The sequence below is a fragment of the Panthera pardus genome, unplaced genomic scaffold (genome assembly GCF_024362965.1).
Source record: "Panthera pardus isolate Hobbes unplaced genomic scaffold, ASM2436296v1 HiC_scaffold_14, whole genome shotgun sequence".
NCBI classification, from domain to species: Eukaryota; Metazoa; Chordata; class Mammalia; order Carnivora; family Felidae; genus Panthera; species Panthera pardus.
The window spans coordinates 4779614-4805054 of record NW_026526699.1 but is presented as its reverse complement, the minus strand read 5'-3'; the positions used below and the strand labels follow the sequence as shown (position 1 = coordinate 4805054).

Here is a 25441-nt window from a genome sequence, read left to right as displayed (position 1 = left end):
CTTGATCTCGGCTCAGGTCATGATCGAGCCCCACGTCGTGCTCTGTGCTGACAGTGTGGAGCCTACTTAGGATTCTGTCTCTCCCTCTCTCTCTGTCTCTCCCCTGCTCGTGCTGTCTCTCTCTCTCTAAACAAATAAATAAAAACGTAACAAAGGAGGTGGTTTCCCTTGGATCCAATAATATCTGAGTATGTTTCTGAGTTTGCAAAGATAAGAACCAAATGATGCAGGCTGGCGAGGCTGTTCAGGCATCACACAGCAGCCAGTGTCGTGACCTGGCTAATATCACACAGGGAGCTGGTAGCCCAGCTCGAAGTAAATCTCCAGCTCTCTAAGACCCAGGGGTATTTGACTTCTATTCCTCTGAAGACTGTTTCTGAAGTGATGACCCACAGTTGAGGAGTCTGAGGCACAGGGGAGACGTTGCCTAAGAAAGATGTTTCTGAACATCTGTGGCTTTGGGTATCCCAGACAGAAATCTGGTCTCTTTGTAGCGGTTACCTTTTTTTTCTTTTCAGGTTGTATTTGTGACCTGTTACATAGGCAGTCTCTACTTTATTTTTTATTTAAAAAATTTTAATTTATTTTTGAGAGAGAGAGAGAGAGAGAGAGCGAGAGAGCGAGCACAAGCAGGGGAGGGGCACAGAGAGAGAGGGAGACACAGAATCCATAGCAGGCTCCAGGCTCTGAGCTGTCAGCACCGAGCCCGAGGTGGGGCTCGAACTCACGAACTGCGAGATCATGACCTGAGCCGAAGTTGGATGCTTAATTCACTGAGCCACCCAGGGGCCCCAGGAAGTCTCTCTTGAGAAAGAAGGATTAAGAAGTATTTCTGCTTCTCATTTCCCAAGTCTCTGTGTATGACACTGGAACTTACATCACAAACACAGCTAGAAATACTGGATCCTCGAACATAGGTGCCCAAATGGGTGCTCTGATTATTCACTTGTTCAGGAACAGATGGGTCTCTGGGCTGTGTGCAGAGGACAGAATTTTCCCTTGTAGGAAGGCCACGCAAGGCAGTGTCCACTGGAGCTTGGTCTCCGTGGTCTTTTGTGTGTCCCTCAACAGGTAATTGAGGCATTACCTTTTGTCCTTTCCCATCTTAGGATCTGCACCAATGAGCCCTTTTCCCCCCAAAGCACGAAAGAGCACTGTGCGTGTGTGCACGTGCATGTATGTATGTGTTTGACGTATTTACTGTGTCCCATGTGGTCTTGGGAGATTAATTTCCTGGACTGAGGAAATGGAGCAAAATCGTTAGCTTTGTGAGGAAGCAGAAACTCCTTCGAGAACGCCTCCTCCAGGGTAGCCTTGGGGCTGCAGACCTCTTGCAATGAGGAGGGTCCAAAGTCATGTTGCAGAGCGGGCGGAGCCCCCCAGGTGGAAGGTCTTGTCACCAGAGGGCTACCTCTGTAGGTCGAGGTACAGGTTGCTCATGGGGCGTCCCCTTAGACCAGGGCATGTGTTGGGGACCAGTTTACAGTAGTCTGTCTACCTGCTCAGCTATTCACCTCTGTGTTACCTGCCTGGTTCCCGGGGACAGTTGGGCTGGTCAGAAGTGACACAGATTTGCCATATGCTAGGCATTGGGCTGCGTGATGTGAATGCATTCATTCATTCCATACCCAAGGATACCATCCAAGCAGACGTGGTTATCCTCATCCTGCAGAGAAGGAGGCTGAGACCCAACGAGGCTAAAATAATTGGTGCTGGGTTATGCGGGTGGAGAGTGGCAACATTTGGCTTTGAACCCAGGCCCTGGGGCCTGGAGATGCGTTCTTTGCTCCTTTGTTACATTGCATTTGCAGGCACTTCCTGTGCTGGGTGAAAGGGCCCCTGGAGAGGACGGGTTTGGAGCACTTCCCCTTGGGGCAGTCAAGATCTTCCCCAGCCAGGAGGGCGCAAAGCCCGTGTGGGCAAGGCTGGCTCGCCTCCTCCCGGGAGGAGCCGTGGGCTGGGACCCGCGGCCACGGGGGTCCAGCTCTGTTCTGCATCTCCCCCCTTGTGCGATCGTGGGCGTGTGAATAATTCCCCTGCAGCAGCTCACAGGTTCTCATGAGGAACAAACGGGATGATATGTGTGAAAGTCACTGGGCAAGTATTTGGGCGGTAACTGAACGCGAGGTGCTGTTTCTGCTGCCACTACTGAGTGACGCACGACGTTGGGTCCACCGGCGTCCTGGGGCCTCGAGGTCCATGCCGGCTTCCCTGCCACTCAGCCTGCCTTTAGTGCCCAAACTTCCTACATAGGGTCTGACGCAGAGTTTGGTCAGGGAGCATTGGTAGTTAGCAGCTGTGTCGATAACCGAGACGCGGCAGGTGTAATGATCTTCCGAGAGCACCTCTCTTCGGTTGAGAAGCCACCCGAGCGGCTTTGGGCCGTCAGCTTGCATCGTTGCTTCCTGCATTGGACAAAGCCTGGGCATTCCCGTTGCAGGACCTACAGATTTCCGTTGTTGGACTGTGTGATTAATTCAACAAGTGCGCCACTGAGCACCAAGTGTGTGTAAAGCATTGTGTGAGATGGGAAGTATAATGAAAACAAGCAACATGTCTGTCCTCTCTGCCGCTATGGGTCTTACAGTCAGGTGAACGATAACGTGTGTAAAAACTCACACGGATCATTATTTGGTACTAGTTGTGATAAGTGCCGAGAAGGAAAAATCAAGATGCAATAAAAGAAAAAAACAAAAACAAAAACTAACCTGGTCCCATGTATCTGGGGAGGCTTTTCTGGGGTGTGGATTAAGTTGAGTCAAAAGCGGGTAGGAGTGATCCAGATAGTTGGGAGGGGGAGTGTGGGAGGGAAAAAGCTTCAGACATAGGGAACAGTATATGCAAAGGCCTGAACCAATCAGGGTTCAGGCGGGAAAGAGCTGGCATATCCCGAAGAGAATTTAATGAAGGGGGGCTTTGGACCAGGGTAGGGGCGGGGTGAAGGGAGCCAGCAGAGGGTGGGAAGGCACCAGGATGGGTGACAGTGGTAAGCAGTTACCACCCTGGCCCAGGAGGCAAGGGCAGGGAGGGGAATCACAGGAACCAGGAGAGCAAACCTCGGGGGCACCAAGGCTTGTCCACTGGAGCCGTGTTCACAGGGAGAGGAACGCAGCAGCCACCCTCACCCGCAGGGAGAAGGCAGGGCTGTAAAAACCACAGGCTTTTCTCTCACCACCTCGTCTCCTGCTGTGCCTTCTGTTGCTTGGACCCCCCTGGAAGCCAGAGGGAGGTCAGGGGAGCACAAGGGAACCCTTGGCCACCAGCCCACAGCAGTACGGATAAGAGGAGAAGGCTAGAAAACCCATCTGCAGGACAAACAGAGAATGAGCAGTAAAGCCAGGTGGGGAAAAAGTTCTGGGCTTCTGAGGAATAGAGAAGGGCCAGTAGAGAAGCGTGGAGCCATGAACTTAGAGAGGTAACCAAAACAGCACCTGCTAAGTGCTTATAATTCAGTCCTCATCCGACACCTGTAAGATGGCTACAGTGAGCTACTGTGAGTCCATTTTACAGACGAGGAGACTGAGGCTCAGCGAGGTGATATAGCTCGCCGAGCAGGCAAATGGAAGAGCCGGGATTTGAATCTAGGAAGCCTGGTTCCAGAGTCTATGTAGCCACTAAATGATCAGCATCACCACTTCCTCCGTTAGGCAGTTTCATCACGGTCCAGACCAGGCAGGGCCTTGTAGGCATTTGGATGTGTCCTCACGCTGGTGTAAGCAGTGGGTTTTAAGCTCGGAGCTTTGATGACTCAGGATTTTGAGCAGCTCACCTCATGGAGGTGTGGTTTGTAGCAAAGGTTGTAGATGTGTATTGCAGCGACACACGTGAGGAAGACGCAGGGGACGTGGAGAGAGGCACGGGGAGGCAGTCATCGAAAGGAAGGTGCCAAGGGTGATCCCCAAGTTTCTAGCTTGAGCACTTCGGCGGACGGTGGTTGCTATGGACTGAATCTCCTCCTCCCTCCCCCCATCACTATGTGGGTGTGGACACCCTAATCCCCAGTGTGATGGATATTTGGATATGGGGCCTTTGGGAGGTACACAAGTCATGAGGCTGGAGCCCTTATGATGGTATTAGTGCCCTTATGGAAAGAAATAGGAGAGAGTTTGCTTCCTCTTTCTGCTTTCCATAATGTGAGGACACAGCAGGAAGGCAGCCGTCTATAAATCAGGAGGAGAGCCCTCACCAGGAACAGAATCTGCCAGCACCTTGACCTTGGCCTTTCCAGCATCCAGAACTGTGAGAAATGCATTTCTGTTGTTTAAGCTCCCCGCCCCCTCCCCAATTGGTGGTATCTTATTACAGCATCCTGAACAGACTAAGACAGTGGTTCGTTCCCAAGGACGACAAGAGAAGCAAGGTGGTTGTTTTTATTGTGGGGTGGGTTCTGAGTATGTTGAGTTTGATTTTCTTTTGAGACTTCAAAAGGCAGGCTGGTTTATGATACTCTTGTCACCACCCGCAGCATAATGATGTCCAGAGGTGATGTCAAGGTATTCCCTTGGCCATGTATCTGAGACTTAGGGGAGAAAGTTCTGTGTTGCAAAAATAACTCAATTGCGGGTGATCACATTGTAGACGGTAGATAAAGTTGTGAATATGGATTTGCGTGTGTGTTTCTTGGTGTCTGTGAGTACCCAGGTTACTGACAAGTCTTCACGGACAGGACATATCCAGCTTGTCAGGGTGAGCCCTTGACTATGTCTGGGTGGAGAGGAGGAGATGGAAAAAACTCATTGTGGCTCACAAAGAGCTTTAAATTACTAGGGAAAATGATTCTTTACCAGGCATTGGAGAATTTATATCACCAAATACTGTACAAATAGCAGGTCTGATGGAAAATGAGTTTAGTTCCATAAAAGGTCAGGTTATTTTTGTGTTATGAATTGATTTTTTTATGCCTTAGCTTTGTTTATTAACATTTAATGCTGAAATGATGGGTATGGCAAAGGGAGAGCATCTTGGACTGTTTCCATAGATTCCTTTTATTTAATATTTGCTCTCAGTACTCACAAGGATGGTTGACATGCTGAACGTCCTTCCTCCATCTGTTCTTTTGTCCTTGGATTGCAGGGGAACTCTGTATGTGTATCTTCTGTGAACTTTGCGATTTTATTTGGTCCTCTGAGCGGCAGAAATGTCAGCACCTGTGGGTTTTTGCCAGTTCACTTTCAACTGCAAATAGAGGAAACCAAACTCAAAGTGGCGTGAAGGAACTTTCCTGGCTCCCCTAACTGAAAAGTGCCGAGGCAGCCTCAGGTCTGGCTGAATCCAGATGCTCGGCCAATGCGGCTGGGAAGCCATCCCTTTCCACCTGTTGGTTTCGTGCTCAGGCAGGAAGTGGATTCTTGCAACACTTGCTTGCTTAGTGAACCGAGAGCTGAGCCCCACTCTCCCCAACAGATCCTGAGTCCTACGTGTCTATTCGCCAGCCCAGCAGCTGTGGGGCCAGGCGATGGGCTATTTCCGATTGGTGTGGTTGGGTCATGTGGTTTCTGCTCGGACCAATCCCTGTTCAGGAGGACACCGTGCTTTGATTGGCTACACACCAACCAATCCCTGAAGCCGAGGGTGGAGTCAGCACAAGGGGAACATCGCGGACTGGGCATGCGCGGCTCCCAGTGGGCAGGCCAAGTGTTGCCTCAAGAGAGGGGGTTGCCTGCCGGGCTGACCCCACCAGTCTGCCTGGTCTTCTGTGGGTGGGGTGAGCAGGGCCGGGAACTTGCTGGATGGCTCGCACCACGGCTTTAATGCACTCTTTTTTAAAAAATTTTTAATGTTTGTTTATTTTTGAGAGAAAGAGACAGAGTGCGAGCAGGGGAGGGGCAGAGAGAGAGAGAGAGAGAGAGAGAGAGAGAATCCCAAGCAGGCTCCAGGCTCGGAGGTTCCAGGCTCGGAGCTGTCAGCACAGAGGTGACACGGGGCTTGAACTCATGAACGGTGAGATCATGACCTGAGCCGAAGTTGGAGGCTTAACCCGCGGGAACCACCCAGGCACCCCACTTCTCTGTACTTTTCCATCTGTCCCTGAAACGTTTTAGCATCAAGGGATGATTCTTTGGAATGTCAGCATTTGGGGCAGGCTGGTGCCCCTCTTGTCACCACCAGCAACATAACGAATGCTGCATTGTCCTTCTTATGTGCAGGCTCTGCTGTGAGATGGGTACTGTCGTTAATAGTCCCATTTTACAGATGAGAAGACGGAGGCACAGAGGAGCTAAGTGACTTTCCAGGGTCACGCAGCTGGAGTTTGGATTTTAAGCCAGACAAAAATGTAGCTTCCAAGTCCGTGGTGGCTTCACTGTTCTGTCTGTCTGTCTCCTAGGACTGTCCATTTGTCCTGCACAGAGGAGATGGTTAACACCTCGCATGTCATAGATACTCAGTGAATAGACCCTAAATTTTTTAAAAATGTTTTTATTTACTTTTGAGAGAGAGAGAGAGAGACAGAGCGTGAGCAGGGGAGAGGCAGAGAGAGAGAGAGGGAGACACAGAATCCGAGGCAGGCTCCAGGCTCCGAGCTGTCAGCACAGAGCCCAACACGGGGCTCGAACCCACGAGCTGTGAGATCATGACCTGAGCCGAAGTCGGACGCTCAACCGACTGAGCCACCCAGGCGCCCCTGTTACTTATTTCTTTTTTTGGCTTTTGTGCCTGTAGAGAAGGTGTCGTGTCCCCCAAATTCACGTCCCCCTGAAACCTTGGAATGGGAACTTACTTGGAAAGAGGATCGTTGCAGATGTAACGGGTTGAGATGAGGTCCTACCGGATTCCTGCGGGCCCTAAATCCAATGACCCGTGTCCTTGTAAGAAGAGGAGAGACTCCGATCCACACACAGGGAGAAGTCGTGGGAAGACGGACGCTGAGTTTCGAGAGAGGTGTCCACAAGCCGAGGATGTCCAGAATCTCCAGAAGCTGGGGAAGAGGCATGGGACGGATTCTCTGAGAAGGAACCCGCCCTGCAGCACCTTGAGTGGAACTGAGAGAGAACACCTTTCTGCTGTCTTGCGCTCCCCTCCGCCCCTTGTGGCCATTTGGTACTGCAGCTGCAGCAGAGTAGGGGAGACCGGCAGGAACTTTCGGGGCAGACTTGTTCTGTTACATCACCTGTGGAAGGCATTGTGATTGGAGCTTGGCCACATGTCCCTAAAGCGCGAGTCAGGGAAGAAATGCTTGTACGGCAGAAGCCAGCATTCGGATGGGGAAACGATGTAATTACAATCTCCACGAGGCACAGCAGAGCAGGCTTCACAGGCTGAGCGGGGCTTCCTGCAGGGGTGAACCCACTGGCATTTCCATACCCTGGGCTGCCTTGGCCAGAGTGGAGAATAAAGTTCCAGAATTATAGTAGAAATAGCAGAAAGCTTTCTTCTTTATCACTGTTTCTTGCTCTGAGGGCCCCCGCTGCTTTGCATATCGACTTTCCCGATACCTAGTTGTCTCCCAGGAGGTAAACAAACAAACAAACACCATGACGAGATCTAGGCACCTGTTGTGAGTGAAATGTTGCCATCACGGAAACCATTGTCTTGCTTGTAAAAACGTTAACTTCCCGATTTGTCAGAAGCTGTATGTCGGGTTCGCTTCGAAGTTGACTGTCCTAGACAGAAGATGGAACGGCGGTACGAGAGAGGAGAGAGAGCTCCAAGGAGCCAGCAGGTGGCTTGGGGAGAGTTCTCGTGCACATCCAGGTCCCTGTTTGCGTCTTCCTGTGCCCAGAGCTGAAACGCTTATCCCGCGACACTCCGCTCGGAAGGACTGTGCGCTCTTTCTTCCAGCATGGGTTCCGTGTCTGTCCTTCAGGATGATTCTTGTTCTCTTTCAGACTCGGAGACCCAAACTCTCTATCCTCAGCGCCCTGGATTTCAGCCACCTGGGTAGGAGGGGACCCGCACCTGTCCTGTGGTCCTCTTGGCAGGTCCAGTGTGGTGAGCTGCCTCCCAGACCCCCGGCCCCGCCCTGCGGTCTTTGCAAGCTTAAATCATGGTCTGAGAGGAGCTCTCGGCAGAGCCTGACTTTGCCGGCCTCCAGGTGCCTAGCGGGACACGCATACATCTCTCTCTCTCTCTCTCTGGCTGATTCATCACAGAGAAAGTGGTTTGCCGGGCGAATCCAAATTAAAAGTATCTTTCCAGTCTTCCTGAATCACACCCTGAAAGTGCTTCCAGTGCCCAGGGCTGGGCTTGTCTCAGAGAGTATGTGGCACACCAGATGTTCCCTGGCTTCACTCTCCTTGACACAATGTGATCCTCTGGAACGGGTCCCACACGCCGTTCCCCGAGGAGTGTTCTGAGAACCACATATATCATGACGGCAGCTTGTTTAAAAACACGGCCCTGTTGGGTCCTGCCCAGACCTGGAGAATTACGGTCTCTGGCAATTGGGTCTAGGCGTTTGGAACCAGCGGCAGGTGATTCTGACGTGCTTGAAAGTTCAAAAGCTTCTCGTCCACAGCGTCCCAATGCCTGCCTCCCTTCCCACGCCCTTCGCAGCCTTTGTTTTCTCTTAATTTCCCATTTGCCCACACCTCAAGATTAGGGAGAAGTTCCTGGGGGGGCTTTCAGGCACAGGGACCGACAAGAGCAAAGGTTGGAAGGCACACGTTGTTCTAGGAACCAGAAGGAGGCAGGTTCCCCACCAGTACAGAATGTGAGTGTATTTTTACACACTCAAAATATGCATTTTTTTAGAGCGTTGCTATTCAAAGCTACAAGACTGTTAGGGGTTTTTCTTTCATCTGAGAATATTCGGCCAGCTGAAACGAATCTGCTGATGGGAACATAAAGTCTCATAGACAGTAGCGAGCAAAAGGAAACTTGATTGGGATTTTTTTTTCTTCCTTGAGAAATGAAATCGAGGTGACGACAAGTTTATTTTATCTTATATTAAGCACACTTTAGGTTCAGTCATTCCCACCCTGTGCCACTCAGAGCAAAGCACGCATTTCCTGCTGCCAGTTTGTTCCTTTCCTCCAATTTTACACAACGGTGCGACACCACATTTTTCGCGTCGCACTAGACATTGTCGTAGGATCACCGCAAGGATCAAGTTAGCGGAGATATTTGAGGGCTTCCCCAGTTTCCCCAAGAGCGTCGCTACGCTTTGCTATTCAAACTGCTATTCTCCTTGGAAGAAACTATCATTTTTGCTGGTCTTCTCTGGTTCCCTTGTTAACCGTCCGTACGGATCTCTTGAGCGGCCGTTGGCGGACTCCTCTTGGGTTCTCTTTCTCCGTGGCTTTGCTGGCATCGGCCAGTCCTCCAGTATTACAGGATCTGCAGTTTTCACGTTGCCGTCGATTTGCATTATATTTATGGCTGACAGCCAGCAGCACAGGACCAAACCCAAATGGCACGGATGAGGGAGCGGTGGGTGGAGACAGGTGCTCTGTCATCCAGGGGCCACGCGTGAGTGGGGACTCTTTACCTGAAGAGGCGGCTCATCGACAAATACGAGTATGCCAATGTATTCTTCCCGGTGTGATCCCGTAACTACAGGCATGCAGATAAACATTCTATAATGAGGGTCCTATGGAAGTAGAAACGTAAGTTGTTGATGAATATCAGAAAGTAGTTGTTACAGAAAGGAGCCAAAGACGGTCCCTGTGTGTTGGCTCCCGTGTTGTTTATTTCTTCGCAACAGACTGGGACTTGTTAGCTCAGCATCCTGCCAGCTCCAAACTCCAAATTTTTACGCATCTGATTGTTACAAAGATATCCCAAATAAGCATATTTTTAGCCATTTGGAGCCCGCCTGCTTTCCATACCCTGCAAAACTGTGCCCAACGTCTGTTAGCCATAAACTCTGGTTAGAAGACCCCAGGCTGCCACTGCCCTCTGGGGCTCTGTGATCTGTAGATGTGCCGCCATGTTGCTTAGTGACATCATGTAGACACAGAAACCCGCCTCTCTGATCCTCCTGTTCCCCGCTCCTCTCTTGCCCCCCTCCCCTTTGGGGTGGCGCCGTATCCTCTGGAGAAGCTTATGCTTAGGAGGGACTCCCCCAACATGCGAACCTGTCCAAGCCTTGCCCAGATCGGGCTTCTTGTGTGCTCCTGCGACCTAGTGGTCACACCTTGTCCTCGCTCAGCCCCCAGATCCCCCAAGCTCATTAGCCGCGCGGAGACCGTTAATAGTTTCCACATCGTTTTAGATATTGTTGTTTTTATACATGACAAGTGTTAAGAATATCACCGAGCCTAAAAATATTTCTCTAAAACACATGTGATGAATATTCAGGACTTGGATTTTTCTGGGCTCAGATTGTTCTAACAAAGATAATCTAAAATCGGGAAGGATTTGGACCAAGAACTGAAATTTAGAACAGTTTTATAACTTGTGCTTGGGGGGGGGGTAGGACCTCAGTAATTGGCCTTTAGGCTTGTGCTTTTGATACGCAGTTTTCATTTCTTCCGTTGCCACTTGAGTTTCTTTTTAGGAGCCACTTATGGTTATCGCCATGTGATTCAGATGGGCTTAACTTTACCCTTTTTTTTTTTAAATACTTAATTATTTTGGGGAGTGTGTGAGGAACGGAAGAGCACAGACTGGGGGACAGAGGCTCCAAAGCAGGCTCTACACTGACAGTCTGACGGCGATGAACCCGATGCGGGGCTCGAACTCACAAACCACAAGATCGTGACCTGAGCCAAAGTCGGACGCTCAACCGACTGAGCCACCCGGGCACCCCGGGCTTAACTTTACCCTTAGTGCAGGGACGGTGGTTGGCTGGCTAACCCAGTGAGCCTTGTTCGTCTACCCCCTAGGCCACAGTTAGTGGTCCAGGGGGGACTCCTCAATCTGATTCAACCTATGAAAACCTAGCTTCAGGATTTTGTTCTGAGGGAGAGAATCTTGCTTTTCCTTTGGTGGATGAGTATGTGAGATCTGGAGCTACTGCAGCCACGTTGTGATCACAAAGAGGAGAGTCTGTCAGCACAGAGGATTAATCCTTTACTGCACCTCCACCGTGTAAACAACCAGACGGTCAAAATTCCTGCTGAGGTTTGAGTAATCCTAAAGCGGTTGGCCTAAGTATAAGAAACAAAGACTCAGATGGACTCACCGAGCGAGTTGTCTTGTGCCCTGCTAGACGGTAGATACTGTGGGCTGGAAAGTTACAGGGGGAATGAGGTGCAGAAGCTGTGGGTGTCTGCCCTGTCTCTAGTCCCTGCTGGGCGGACACTGGCCTGGAAGCCAGATGTCTTTCTCACTGCTTATGTCCAGCAGCTGGGATGTCACCTGCTCCTGCGTCTGCTCCAACCAAGAGGGATGTTCATCGGGATTCTAAGACTCTTCCCCATCATAGACAAGGTCAAGGTTTCAGATTACTCTGTGTCCCTCAGAACAAGGGTGGGGCCCCGGGCACCTCAAGGGGTGGAGGAAGTTGGGGGAAGAAGCCCGTGTGTGTGTCCAAGGTGGCGAGAGTCTGACTCATCCTGAGGCTGGACCAGGGGCGAAGTCACACCCCCCTGGCTGCAACGTGGCATCCCCGTGAGAAGCATGAGGTCTGCCTGCTTTATTTGAACTCGATACCGAACTAGGATGTGTGTACGAGGAAGTGTGCAGAAGTGAGCCCGGCCTGGAAAGTTCTCAAAACTCACCATGCAGTCACATCCAGAAGCCCCCCCCGGGGACCCCTTCCCGTTACTTCCCGGAAGAGTAACCACGATACAGACTTCGACCTCATGGACCCGTTTGCCTGTTTCAGACGTTCTGCAAACGGGATTGTGCAGTTTTTCGTATCTGGCTTCTTTCGCCCGACATTATTTTTGGAGGCTCGTCATGTTGTTTTGCGCGGTGGTGGACTGCTCACCCTTGTTCCTGCTGCACCGTGTTTCACGTGCTTTGTCTGTTCTGTTGTTGGTGAGCGGTGTAGGCCGTTTCCATTTGGAGCTTTAAGGGGAACACGTGCCTGTGTTTCTCGTGGGCATGTATACGGCCAGCAGTGGAAATGCCGGGCTGTAGGACCCATAGAAATCCAGGTTGGGAGACGTCGTCCGAGAAATGGAACCAGATTCACTCATTCCAGCGATGCGGACGCGTTCCAGCCACGTCTGCGTCAACACTTGCTGTCTTCTCTCTTTGTCTTAGCCATGCCAACGGGCAAGCGTCTGTTTTTTGCTACAGTGGATGGTTGCTGGGGGTAATGATAGTGATAATTCATAATAATAGTCGAAATGAGAAGCTGAGAAGAACACGGGGCTGCAGTGCCTCTGCCCAGCATGGCTTTCTGCCCTGATGGAGACAGTTCACTTGTGACTGTGGTGCTCACAGTTACCGTTCCTAGTGTGTATGAAAGTTGGCATGTCTTTGTGGCAGTTTTGGAAGGTACTTTGGCAGCTTGAAAGTCCGTTTCTGGGGGAGGGGTGGACCCTAGAAAGCCTGGAAGGGGGCGAGGTTGGTATTCGTTTTCTTGAGACTTCCTCTGTGCCCAGAAATTAACTGCACTGAAGTTTCTGGATCCCCTTGTGTTCCAGATTGCGGATGCCGCAGGGTGACCCTCTCAGGTCTGACTTTGCTGCGGCTCGGGGGTGGGGGGCGGGGAGGGGGAGGGCTTCCAGAACCAAAGGAGCCTGGGACTGCAGGAGGGCACTGGGTCAGGCAGGAGGTCAGGACGCCTAGGTGGCTTGGGAGGAGGATGGGGGACAAGGAAAAAAGTGACAGTGTCTGCAGCCCTAAGGCCAAGCCCGTCAGAGCTTGGCATCTGCACCTCCTGGGGGCGTCGCTGGATGGGCAGGGATTTCTCCAGAACGCGGGGCTCGAGGGCTCGCAGCTGAGTGTGAGAGCATCTGTGTAAGGACCTGTATGAAGGAGAAGAAAGGAGGCGGAAGCATTTCTTTTCTAACTGGGTCTGCAAGGATTTGAATCTCCTAATTCCACCCCCGGGCCCCTTAGTTGGCAGCAAAGCCAGGAGCTTTAGGACAACCCATGAGTCCGGAACTCTCTCTCCTGCTCGTTGAAATTCTGCCTTCATAAGTTCCCTTCTTCGGGTCTCAAAGATTTTTGTGTGTGTGTGTGTGTTCATAAATGATTATTTATTTATTTATTATGTTTATTTTTGAAAGAGAGAGAGAAAGAGAGACAGCACGAGTAGGGGAGGGGCAGAGAGAGAAGGAGACACAGAATCTGAAGCGGGCTCCAGGCTCCGAGCTGTCAGCAGGGAGCCTGACGCGGGGCTTGAACCCATGAACAATTCATATAACATAAACTTGGCAGTATCTAAGGAAGCAGTTCAGTGGCATTCGGCACGGTGCCACCACCCTGGCAACCAGCGGTCGGCTCTCTACGGACGTACCTATTCTGGACGTTTGACGTAAACGGAATTGCACAGTCTCCGTACTTTTGCGGCTGGCTTCTTCCGCATTGATTGATGCGGTTCAGGTCCATCCACCCTGTAGCCTGTGCCAGTGCCCCATTCCTTTTTTTGTTTTGATGTTTATTTATTTTTGAGAGAGGGAGGGAGGCAGGATCTGGAAAGGGCTCTGTGCTGACAACAGCAAGCGTGACACGGGGCTCGAACCCGTGAACTAGGAGATCATGACCTGAGCCGAAGTCGGATGCCCAACCGACCGAGCCGCCCAGGCACCCCGCTTCATTCCTTTTTATGGCTGAATCGTGTTCCTTTTGATGTATCTGTGGAAAAGGGGGCCCAGGGCCTCAGTGAGCATTGCCTGTTGGTCCACAGCCTTCCGTCTGGGAAGCAGAGGGACTTCAGGCTCCCCGGTGACCCCTGCAGTGTTCATCCCTGGACTCGGAAGTCCAAGCATGTCCTTTTTTTTTTTTAAATTTTTTTAATCTTTTATTTATTTCTGAGACAGAGACAGAGCATGAGTAGGGGAGGGGCAGAGAGAGAGGGAGACACAGAATCCGAAGCGGGCTCCAGGCTCCGAGCTGTCAGCACAGATCCTCACGCGGGGCTCGAACCCACGAACCGTGAGATCATGACCTGAGCCGAAGTCGGACACTTAACCGACTGAGCCACCCAGGTGCCCCCAAGCACGTCCTTTTGTGCTCACTTATACCTGTTTAAGGCACTGCAAGCAGTGGGCGGTCGACGGATCTGCCTTCCCCCTGATTGTTCCCCAGACATGTCCCCAGTGTGTCCACGGGCAGGTCCCAAGGCTGCTGAGAACTTGGGTGATGCCTTGGGATCCCCGCTGTCACTGAGGAGACATACTCTGGTTAATTGCAGCACAGGTCATTTGAGGAGCAGGGAACAAATGCAAAACAAGCAGGCTGTGAGAGCTCTCCTTGGCCTTTTCTCGCTGAGCGAGCAGCTGGGTCCCTTGGTTCTTCCTTGGGGAACTGAGTTCCAATGCTGTACAACCCATGCTGTGCCAGGCGGTCCCTGGCCACACTGTCCTGCCGGGATGCGGTGTTTATTTTTCTCCCGAGGACAGTGTGCCCCTCCTTCTCTCCTCCCAGTGTGGCCCGGACTGCCCACTTCCTCCTGGGTCCACTGGCTTCCCCAGCCCCCAGTCTTTTGTGCTCCCTCCGCCTCGTGGGGGCCCCTCCCCATCTCCAGGTCCCATCCACACCTGCCTGGCCGCCTCTGCCTCATTCCCATCACTCGCGGTCCCGGCAGCGGACAGAGGTCTGGTTCCCAGCAGGTCCATGAAACACTAAAGTAGCATGCGCTTGGCAAAATGCTGGGGCTCCTACTCTGGGGCACTTGTAAAAGTAACAGGAAACTGAGGGGCGCCTGGGTGGCTCAGTCGGTTGGGCGTCCGACTTCGGCTCAGATCACGATCTCACGGTTCGTGAGTTCAAGCCCCGCGTCGGGCTCTGTGCTGACAGCTCGGAGCCTGGAGCCTGCTTCGGATTCTGTGTCTCCCTCTCTCTCTGCCCCTTTCTTGCTTGTGTTCTCTCTCTGTGTCTCTCAAAAATGAATAAACATTTAAAAAAAAAATAACAGGACACTTAGTTTTCAAAGGAAAGCCATTCCCTGCCTGTCTTCCCTCCGTCTCCCAGAGGAAAGGGGAGATCTGCTGTAGCTCTGTGTTTTTAGCACGTGTCTTGACCTCAAGCGGTGTTATACATGTGTACGTCTTTTTCCCACTCCACAGAATTAAGGCAGCAGCAGGGGTGAGGATAACGGCCGTTCGAGTCACCAGCGAGCAGCAGTGGGCAGTCCAGGAGGAAATAGACAGCAGTGGCTCTCAGACCACGGCCACGCTCACCTGCGTGGGCCACCACCCGGACCCGCAGAGCAGGTAAGCCGACATCCCCCAGCGGCCTCGGCGGCGGGGGCCTCGGGTGGCTGCGAAGCTGATCGCAAAACAACGTGCGTATCGATGAGCTGATGCCTCTGCCTTTAATGGGCAATGTGCTCCTTTTGCCCATCGGCTTCCGGATGGTTCCATCACGGGGCTGAGCCGCTGCGGAAGGCTTTTATTCTTTACGCTCTTTATACGCCAGTGGCCTAACTAGGTGAGCAGTCTCAAACACGACCTGCACTCACGTACGTGCAGGGTTTGAGAACCGTGTTTCGAGAATTATGTTTATTACTGTTACTGGTTGCACTAAAGATTGAAGAATGAAGTGGGCAGCATGGAAATGATCTAAGAGGCAAGGGGAAGTGGACTCATTTACGGGCAAACAGAGGGTAGCTGTAACGAGCGAGGAATCGTCTCTCGGTGCTTCAAGGCAGCCGTCTCGCGGACGTCACCCCTGGGTGCTGGCACGTGTCCCCTCCAGCTCAGACGCCGGCTTTGGGTTTCACGGGGCTGCGCTCACCTGGAGGTCATTGCTAGGCCTCGTGCATCGGGACCCCACTAAGGCAGGAGGCGCTGTCCCCACGGTTGTGACCACCTTCTCTCTTAAAGGGTCGGGCGAACGAGCCCTAGACGCACACCCCTCGCCCCTGACTCCCAGCCTCAGCTTGGCAGGAAGCGTCTTTCAGATCTGTTACGTATCACCTTGCGGGGTCACCCCCTGCTGTCTCTTCTTTCTCCTCTACTATTTAAACTCATGGAGGCCCACCGCTTTGGGCCTGGGGGGCACTCTGTGAGTGGATGAGGCCGTGGGTGGGTGGGGGGGGCTCCCGGGGCTCCCGACCTCGGAGAGACTGGGTGCAGCTTGCCTCTTCCCATGGAGTTCTGGTCCAACCTCCGTCCGCTAGAACGCCGTCCTGCCTGCTCTTCGAGGACCTCGTTCAAAGGGAAAGAAGGGAGTCCAGCTGAGGGGCCGCGAGTCTTCTGTTAGGAATACGATCGCTCCAAACTCAACATTCTGGTTGTCCCCCTTTACATCCATCCCTGGCCGGCCGTTTAGTCTGCGGCCTCACGTGGCCCACGGTTTCCCTGGGAATCTGTCTGCCTGCCCGCTGAGCCTTCCCACATCCGGAGTTGTCAGTATATGGGGAGAGCCCAGGATTTTTCTATTGGCTCAGGTGTTTCCGTGTGCGGTCAGTAGGGTACCCGCCAAAACGTGGCTGCAGCAACACGGCTTTATCAGCTCACCTGCCGAGGAACTCGGGCGGGTGGTTCGACGAGACTGGTTAATCCGGCAGTTCGACCGTGTCACCCAGGCGCGTCCCGTCTCCCCGTCTCTCACACCTGGTCCCCAGCTGCCATCCTTCTCCCGGTTCCCACACGGTTGCAAGGTGGCTGCAGCAGGTGCAGAGACGGCTAACTCACCAGTTGTGCACCAACACTGGAAGGGCGGGCCGCTTCCCCTCTGTTACCGCCTTTTATCAGGGAAGGGGACCTGGACGTGGACCCTTCCGATCTCATGGGTGAGCGGTGGGTTCCCTGCCTCTGCCCAAGAAGCCGGCCAGTCTGGGGAAGTGAACGCCTGGCACTGTTTCCGGGAGCCGTAGTGGGAGGTGGTCTTTGCTGTAAAGGAAGAAGGGTGGGGCGATGGCAGTCAGCTAGCAGTGTTCCACTCTCTTCAGCGTGGTGCCTGCCGAGGGTAGTGGCTTCGCTGGGGCCCGGACTCCCTCTGGGTTGCCGTGGCGTCGGTCAGCTGGCTTTGTCCAGTGGCTGCCGTTCGGTGCTGTGCCGATGCAACTCAAGCAGAAAGGGGACTCGGGCTCCTCATGTGGATGGAGACGTGCAGGGGGGCGGGGACCAGGGACGTCAGGGTGCAGGTGTCCAAGCAGCGTCCTTAGCAGCCTGTCTCCTGTCTCTCCTCTGGGTTGGCATCGTCTCCAGCAGGATCTTCCCTCCTGGTGGCGAGTTGGCCACCAGCAGCTCCCAATGTCCGTCCCGCCATTGTGGTCACTTCGGGGAGGACACCGTTCTTCCCTGTCTGGTCCGCTGGCTCTGTTTGGCTTGTCTTGCATCACGGATCCACCGGAACCCATCACTGTGGCCTGCCCGCCTGAACGACATAGGTTTAGAGGATGAGAGAGGTTCTGGGGGATGGATGCTGCGGGGAGAGGAGAAACGAGAGGGGACCTTGCAGTTACCTCAGTCCTGGGGCGCTGGAGGGGCCCGGATGGGATGCCTGGACTTACAGCCTCCGGAATCATCATGTGGGTGGTGAACGTCTTGGGTATAGATCTTCCCTGGCTCATGATGAGGTAACCTCCCTATAAACCCATTGTCAGTTGATATCGTAAGTCAACAATGCATTTAACCACCTAGCCCAGCAAACGCCATAGCTTAGCCTGGCCCGCCTTCGACGTGCTCAGAACACGGACATGAGCCTCCGGTTGGGCACAGTCGTCCACCACAAAGCCCATTTTATAATGAGGTGTTGACTATCGCATGCCGTCGACTGAATCCTGTACTGAAGGTGACAAACGGGACGGCCGTGTGGGTGCAGGTGGCTGTCCGCGTACTGCCCGTCGACCCTCCTGACCGCGTGGCTGACTGGGAGCTGCGGCCTCTGCCCAGCATCGCGGGAGAGGGTGGGGCCGCAGGTCGCTGGTCCGGGACAGGATCCAGACTCAAGATTCCAAGTACAATTCCTACTGGCGGTGTATTGCTTTCGCACCAGCATAAAGCAAAACTGAGTCAAGCCGTCCTGAGTCGGAGCTGACTGTGTGAGGGCGGGATCCATGGTCCACAGGTAGGAAATTGATTTTGTTGAAATATTTGGCCGATCAAGTGACGATGTTTCAAACTGAAGAAAAAGCGTAGGCTGTGGTTATCACTGTTGGCTTTGTGAGAATCAATTTTGCATTTTCTTTGGAGATAAAGTTACAGGAGAGAAAAAGTCGTTACCTGAGCAGAGTTACAGGATTATGAGGCGCTCTCCCTGTTCCGGTGTCCCCCGTCTCCTTGACCCCAGTGTGTGACCTCCCCCCAGGCTGTGAGAAGGGCAGGGATTAATGCTTTGGCATGGCAATCTATACTTATCTAATATCCCTCCGAAATTCATTCCATAATCTAAATAAATAATTGCTTCCCTTTGTACTTTGCTGTTGAATCGCGATGTCAAACGAGGTGTGAAATACAAGCTCACGGACCGTGTTTGCTGGCTAACAGAGTGAATATATGAATATATCCCTAACAAAACATCCGTCAGAAAGCTGTAATCTCCGCATTGTGACAACCTTGGGTGGAATAGAGTTTTTAATAGAATATAATGTACAAACTGCCTGAAATTCTGTGATAAGAATTAAAAATGTGTTGTACGGGCAGACCCGACGTGCTCAGTTAGAAAGGCGGTAAAGGTCTTAATTTAAAATATTTTAATGAATGCTCGTTGTGAGGAAATGTGAGTAATAAAGATGAAAACCACAAGATAAAGAGTAGTTGTTACCAAAGGAGTGGAGAAGAGATTAGAAAAATAAGCAAATTCGAAAGCGTGCAGAACAGATAACACAGAACCACAGGGAACGGGAGGTAGGTGACAGGCGGGTTGCACGGAAGCCGCGTGCAGCCAGAGGACTTGAGACAGGCCTGCTCCTTAAGTGGTTCCCGTGGTTGTTGGGACCCAAACCTCAGAGGAAGGGAGCCACAACTTTTTCTGCGGTCAGAGGCCACAAAACAGAGCTCACTCTCGCCTACAAATGGGAGGAAACCTGGACGGAGTACCACAGAAACGGGCGTGTGCCTCTCCATAGGATAGAAGGGCAGAAACGCCAAAATAGATTTCTTTCTTTTTTTTTTAATGTTTATTTATTTTTGATAGAGAAAGAATGTGAGCAGGGGAGGGGCAGAGAGAGAGAGGGAGACACAGACTCGGAAGCAGGCTCCGGGCTCTGAGCTGTTAGCACAGAGCCCGACGTGGGGCTCGAACTCATGACCCGTGAGATCACGGCCTGAGCCGAAGTCGGACACTCGACCAACTGAGACACCCAGGCGCCCCGCCAAAATAGATTTCTTAAAGAGATAGACACATCCCCACATTCTTGTAAACCCAGCTCAAGGTGAAGTCAAGGTCAAAGTCAAGTGTTTACTGTGGAGAGCTCCCCTGCTTCCAAATCTGGAATCAGTCTTCCCGGAGTTTTGTTTTGCCTGCTCTCTTCCAGAAAATGTTATAACCCGCGGGGCAGACGAAGAGATCACCCTTCTGAATAACCTGACAAACTCTTTGCTTTTTCTGAAAAAATTTTTTTTCTAAGTTTATTTATTTTGAGAGAGAGAGAGAGAGAGAGAGAGAGAGAGAGAGAGAGAGAAAGCAGGGGAGGGGCAGAGAGAGGGAGAGAGAAGATCCCAAGCAGGTTCTTCATTGCCAGCACAGAGCCTGATGTGGGGCTGGAACTCACAAACTGCAAGATCATGACCTGAGCTGAAACCAAGAGTTGGACGCTCAACTGAGCCCCCCAGGCGCCCTGCTTTTTCTGAAATTTAACTGTTCAACGTTACGCAGCAAGCGATGTTGATGTAAGAAAGTCACCATGTCCAGTGTCGTTTCATGGATTCAGAAAACACAAACCAGGGTAAATCATTCATTGCACTTCAGGTTTCTTATTTATTTATTTTTTTACAAGAAGGACAAAGACCGTTCAAGGGTGGTAGCTGCTCCCAGTTTCTAAATATGAATGGTTTTTCCTATGTGACTCAGTTTATATTGGTTCTTTCCTTTTTTTTTTTTTTAAAGTTTATTTATTTATTTTGAGAGAGAGTAAGAGAGAGGGCATGAGTGCGGGAGGGGCAGAGAGGGAGAGAGAGAATCCCAGTTTGCACTGACAGAACAGAGCCTGACGTGGGGCTCAGTCCCACGAACCATGGGATCATGATCTGAGCCGAAACCAAGAATCAGATGCTTAACTGACCGAGCCACCCAGGCGCCCCTGGTGTCTTTCGTGCTGTAGAAGGTTTAACAGCAGGTAAAAGGTAGAACACACAGAACGTCTTAGTTGTGTCTGTGAGGACAATTTTGGGTGATTCTGTTGTCCGTTGCTATTTTATTTTAAAAATCTTTTGAAAAACCCCGCAATGCCATTGTTGGTGTCAGATGCCGTGGTAAGTCTTTTAGGAAAGTATGTTTTCCAAGTCGGCAGTGTTAGAGCCTCGGGAGGCAGATAACTGTCATTACTGCTGCTTAACGGATGTGTAAGCTGAGCAGTTTAAATGACTTCCCAAGCTCTCCGAGCCGGTGAGTAGCTGAAGCAGTTCAGCCCTTAGAGCCCGTGTCCTCATCCCCGGAACGTGTCAACGTGGCCTTACTTGGAGAAAAGGGTCTTCACAGAGGCACTTAAGTGAAGAATCTTGGGGGCGGGGGGTGTGTGTGGCTGTCAATCCCATGACAGGGGTCCGAATAACTGGGACACAGAGGAGAAGGCCATGGGGCTGGAGGCAGAGATTGGAGCAAAGTGGCCACAAGCCAAGGGAGCCAGTGAATGCCTAGAGCCACCAGAAGCCAGAAAAGGCAATGAATGGATGTCGCCTATGACCTTAAGTGGGAGCGTGACTCTGCTGGTACCTTGATTTTGGAACTCTGGCTTCCAGAACTTCTGCAGAATAAATATGTTTCCGTAGGCTATTAAGTTCGTGGTAATTTGTTACAGCAGCTGTTGGAAGCTAATACAGGGGCTGAATGACTGCTTGCTGAATGGATAAGTCAAGGCTTCTGAATCCCGGATACACATCAGAATAGCCTGGGGGGTCTTAACAAGCACCCATTCCTTAGACCTTACAACCCAGTGGGTCACGGGCGTTGATATTGCACAGAAAACTCTCCGGGTGATCTTAATGCAGAGACAGCGTTGAGAATTAGTGGGATATAGGAATGAATGAAATAGTAATGAATTCCAACACCATAAGAAGATAAAGGTATTTTATTTTTAACAATTTTAGGGTTTGAAAATAATGGATTTAGAAACACACAGTTCTTAGCTTTAAAATGAAATTTGCCATTGGACACCTGGAGATCTCTCAGCACCAGCTGCCACAATAGTTCAAAACCAGGATTTAAGGTATAGAAATACATCATGTCCTGGATGTGTCTGTAATTCATGCTGCAAAGTGGCAACAGGGTTGGCCTATGGGAAATGAAGGGCCCCTCCCCACCCCCCAAAAAGGATCAGGCCCCGAAAGAAAAGAAAAAGGGAAATATTTTAAAAATACACAGCCTCTTTTTCTAGCCAGTGTGAAACTCTTTTGTGAATTTATGCTGCCGGCCAGGTTCAGCCCAGGTATGATAGAAGTCTTCTTACTTCAAAAGTAACAGATGTTCAATTGCAGGAAATGTAGAAAAGACAGCGGAATAAGACGTAGAAGATAAAAGTCACCCCTGAACCTGTGTATGATTCAGAGGTAACCATTGTTAATATTTTGAGGAGTGTATACGTATGTATGTGTTCACATGCGCGTCGAGGTACAAAAACATAGGTTGTTTTCGCTAGTACTCGAATTTGTTTAGCTTTGAAAGCTGTTTTCTGTAACAGTGTAGACTAAATATTTGGCAACATCTTTTCAGGTTGTTAAATATTTGAAACAATAATTATCAACTGCTTTAAAAAAGTAACGAAAGGGGTGGACTCTCTTTCTCCCAAAATACAAATATGCACACATGAGCAATTTTTTCCCAACAATTTAAACATCCACAGAGCCTTTCAATGAACTTGTAGTTTTAAGGGTGATATGTAATAGTGGTATAATATTTTATTAATATTATAGATTTCCCATTTATTCACCACGTTTCATTTTTTCCTCCCTTTAAACATACTTTTTAAACATTTTTTTTTTTAATGTTAAAGGTAGGGGCGCCTGGGTAGCCCAGTCGGTTAAATGTCCGACTTCAGTTTAGGTCATGATCTCATGGGTCTGTGGGTTCGGGCCCCGCGTCGGGCTCTGTGCTGACGGCTCAGAGCCTGGAACCTGCTTCGGATTCTGTGTCTCCCTCTCTCTCTGCCCCTCCCCTGCTCACGCTCTGTCCCTTTCTCTTTCAAAAGTAAATAAACATTAAAAAAAAGTTTTAAAAATGGAAAATGTCTGCTGAGTTCTTCTACAGGTAAATCTTCAGGAGAAAGTGCTCGAAGTGAATCGGTAGATCACAAGCCATGATGAAGTTTAAAATTTTCGATGGTCTTATAAAATTTTTCTGCCAGTTTACACTGCCAGCTTTGTGTGAGAGTGCCCTGTTCTTGGTCCCTTTGCCAACTTCGGGCATTGCCTCAAAGGATCATTTTGTAGTTGGGACAAGGCTGTGTTCTTGTGGGCTTAATTTCCGTTGATTTGATTTTTGGTCAGATTTAAGCTTTTCAAACGTCTCTCCTTACTTCGTTGTTTCCTTTTTTATTATCATATTGTCTCCGTGGCAGTGTTGTAGGTTTTGTGTTGTCAACTCTCGTCATGATTGTTATTCAGGAGAAGGACTCCCATCTGGGGGAGGGGTGGCCTCAGGTAGAACAGGACGCCTGAAAACCCTCCCATCAGCCTGGCCTCCGAGTGACGGCAGCGAGGATCAGAGCCAGATGCCAGCGCAGGTGGTAAAGATAGATTTTGTTCAGAAACTGTTGCAAAAAAAGGGAAAAGAGACCCTCGGTGTAACCTGTAGAGACCTGGGGATTTATAGCCAAGGAACAGAGTGGGGGTGGGGCCAATAGATGGCACATGACCAAGAGGAGTTGTCAGGGGTCAGGGGTGACCCCGGCCAGACTGACCAAACCAGATTCTTGCTGAGGGCAGGCCACGGTGATGAGACATCAAGGGTGGGGATAAGGAATTTGGTTAGAATGTGAAGAGTGATCAGACATCAGGGATGGGGGAGGGGGTATTCCCTCTCAACTGACTTGGCAGGATTCTTGCTGTAATTGGGCTCTGAAGGCATGGCCAGGGCAGAACCAAGATGGAACCAGTCTGGTTAGGCAGATGGTCTTGGTCAGTGACTGTGTGCAGCAGCGCCCACTGCTGGCCAAGATGGGTAGCGTGAGTGACTACTGAACCTTTGTCATCTTCGGCCATTGATTTTTGGCCTCACTTGTTACCAGGCAGAACGGAGTCTATGCTGACCAATACAAAGAGCTTCAGATACACATTTTGCAAATATTAAGACTCTTCTGAGCAGCTTTACATTACAGAGGAATTGAGCAGAAGTTATAGGGAATTCGCCCCCGTTATTAACATCCGGCACTCGTGTGGTGCATTTGTTTCATTTGATGAGCCAATACGGAAATATTCTTTGGCAGCGTTCTGGATGTTGGCCGTTCTCGTTGGGGTGCAGTGGTGTTTCGTCATTGCTTTAATTTTCAATTCCCTGATAACATAGGATGCTTAGTGTCTTTTCATAGGCTTATTTTCCACCTGTATATCTTCTTTGGGGTGTGTTCAGATTTTTTTTTTTTTTGCCCATTTTTAAATTGGGGCTGTTTGTTCTCTTACTCTTGTGTGTTAAGACGTCTTTGTGTATTTTAGGTACCACTCCGTTATCGGTTATGCGCTCTGCAAAAATCCTCTCGCTGTCTGCGTCTTTTCTTTTCATTCTGTTACTCAGACGAACGTTTTGAGTAGTGATACCATGTCTGGAATAAGTTCATAGGTCTCAAGGCGACTGACTCAGAAGTTTCCTTGATTCCCAAGATGGCTGGTTGGGGGCAGAAAAGCCCATATTTGGGTGTTCTGATATGGCTGGAAAAAATGTATCTTCCTTTATCTGAGTCACCTGCTGACCAGGAGGGGCCTCGCTGGTTGAGGACTGTATCCCCAGCAGTATATAGGCTCACACAGCTCATTCCTAGAATGTCCGTGTGGCCACCTGTGGCCTCTCCCCACGAATCCACTCTGCTACCAGCTGCCAGACTAATCTTAAAACATCATTTTCCTCGAGACCTAGTGGCTCCCTGTGGCCTGTCTCAGCAAGCGTAAGCAATTGGCTAGACTTTCACAGTCCTTTTTAGAAGCCGGGCTCCGTCAGGATGCTCAAAACTCTGGCGCGAGAGACAGATGCCGAGACAGCCCGTGGGCGGGGCTCTGCACGGTAACAGGATGGGGACCCAAGTGCAGGGGAGTAAAGAGGACACAGTGGGTTCTGTGGGGAGGGATCCTGGAAGTCATCTCCGAGGAGGTGACATTGGAACTGGTCCTTGAAGGATGAGTAAGGGTTTAAAAGTGTTTGAAAGTAAACATTTCTGGGAAGGCGACCTGGGAAGCCCTTCTTTATATATCCACACTGTGTTGTGTCAGACTTCCAGAATTGTCTTTAATACAAGAATTTGATAGCTAGCGGTTGGGTAATCTTAGGGAATGGGGCTTCTGTGTTGGGTGGGACGCTTTGAGCCGTCTAGGAGAGGCGCCAACGTGGGAGGCATTTTCAGGCATTTTCAGATCTTACAAAGGACGATGCCAAGGCTATGCACCATCCCCCTTCATTACCAAAACACCCCTGTGAAGCAGGCGGCACTATTAGCCCCACATACAGATGGGGACAGTGAGGCTCAGAGCTATTAAGGGCCTACTTAATAGGGCATAGCTATATCTGGTGGGTCTGGGATTTGAGCCCGGACTTCCGGGTTCTAGAACAGGGCCTGGCACTCAACTTCTCAGGCAGTATACAGACGTGTCCCTATCCGTTTGCCTGGTTTTTTCCCTCTTGATTAGACCGGGGTTATAGGTTTGGGGAGGAAGATATCAGAGGTAAGGTGCCAAATATATATCAGTAGCTCTAAGCTCAAGGCTCCTTTCTCAGCATCAGAGTTACCTCCGAAAAAGGAGGGGATGGGGCCAGAGAGAGAGACACTGCCCAAGTCAACCCTTTGGCAGGATTCTGGTGCCTTCTCCAGATCCCCAAACTTCAGCTACGCTGTTCAAGGCTGTGGGAAGCCCAGCCTTCATCGCCACATTGCCGGATTCATGCATTGTAGCTCCTTTGTGAAATGAGAATGGAGAAGAGAGTTTCTTAGAAATTCAAGTGTCGTTTGGGTTCTGACGTGCCCTTTCTTAGTGCAGATTTTATTTCTACTGCGAGGTTTAACTTTGGTAGTCCCCTTATGCAGGCAGAAATTGAGCCAGAGGAAGTTGGAGGTTTCCAAGGTCTGTCAGGACGGTGGTTTTAAACCGGGGCCCTTACACCACATTTCTGATGGGCAGTTGATGAAATCCAC

At 50.8% G+C, this 25441-nt stretch overlaps 1 protein-coding gene across 1 annotated transcript in view; it reads left to right on the top strand.

The window, feature by feature from the left end:
- The window catches only part of LOC109277780 (transmembrane protein 132B), a 366439-nt gene that overhangs the window by 178727 nt on the left and 162271 nt on the right, over positions 1 to 25441 (top strand). The window contains 1 exon segment of the mRNA XM_053901892.1: positions 15069 to 15215. Coding sequence (XP_053757867.1) covers positions 15069 to 15215 — 147 coding nt within the window.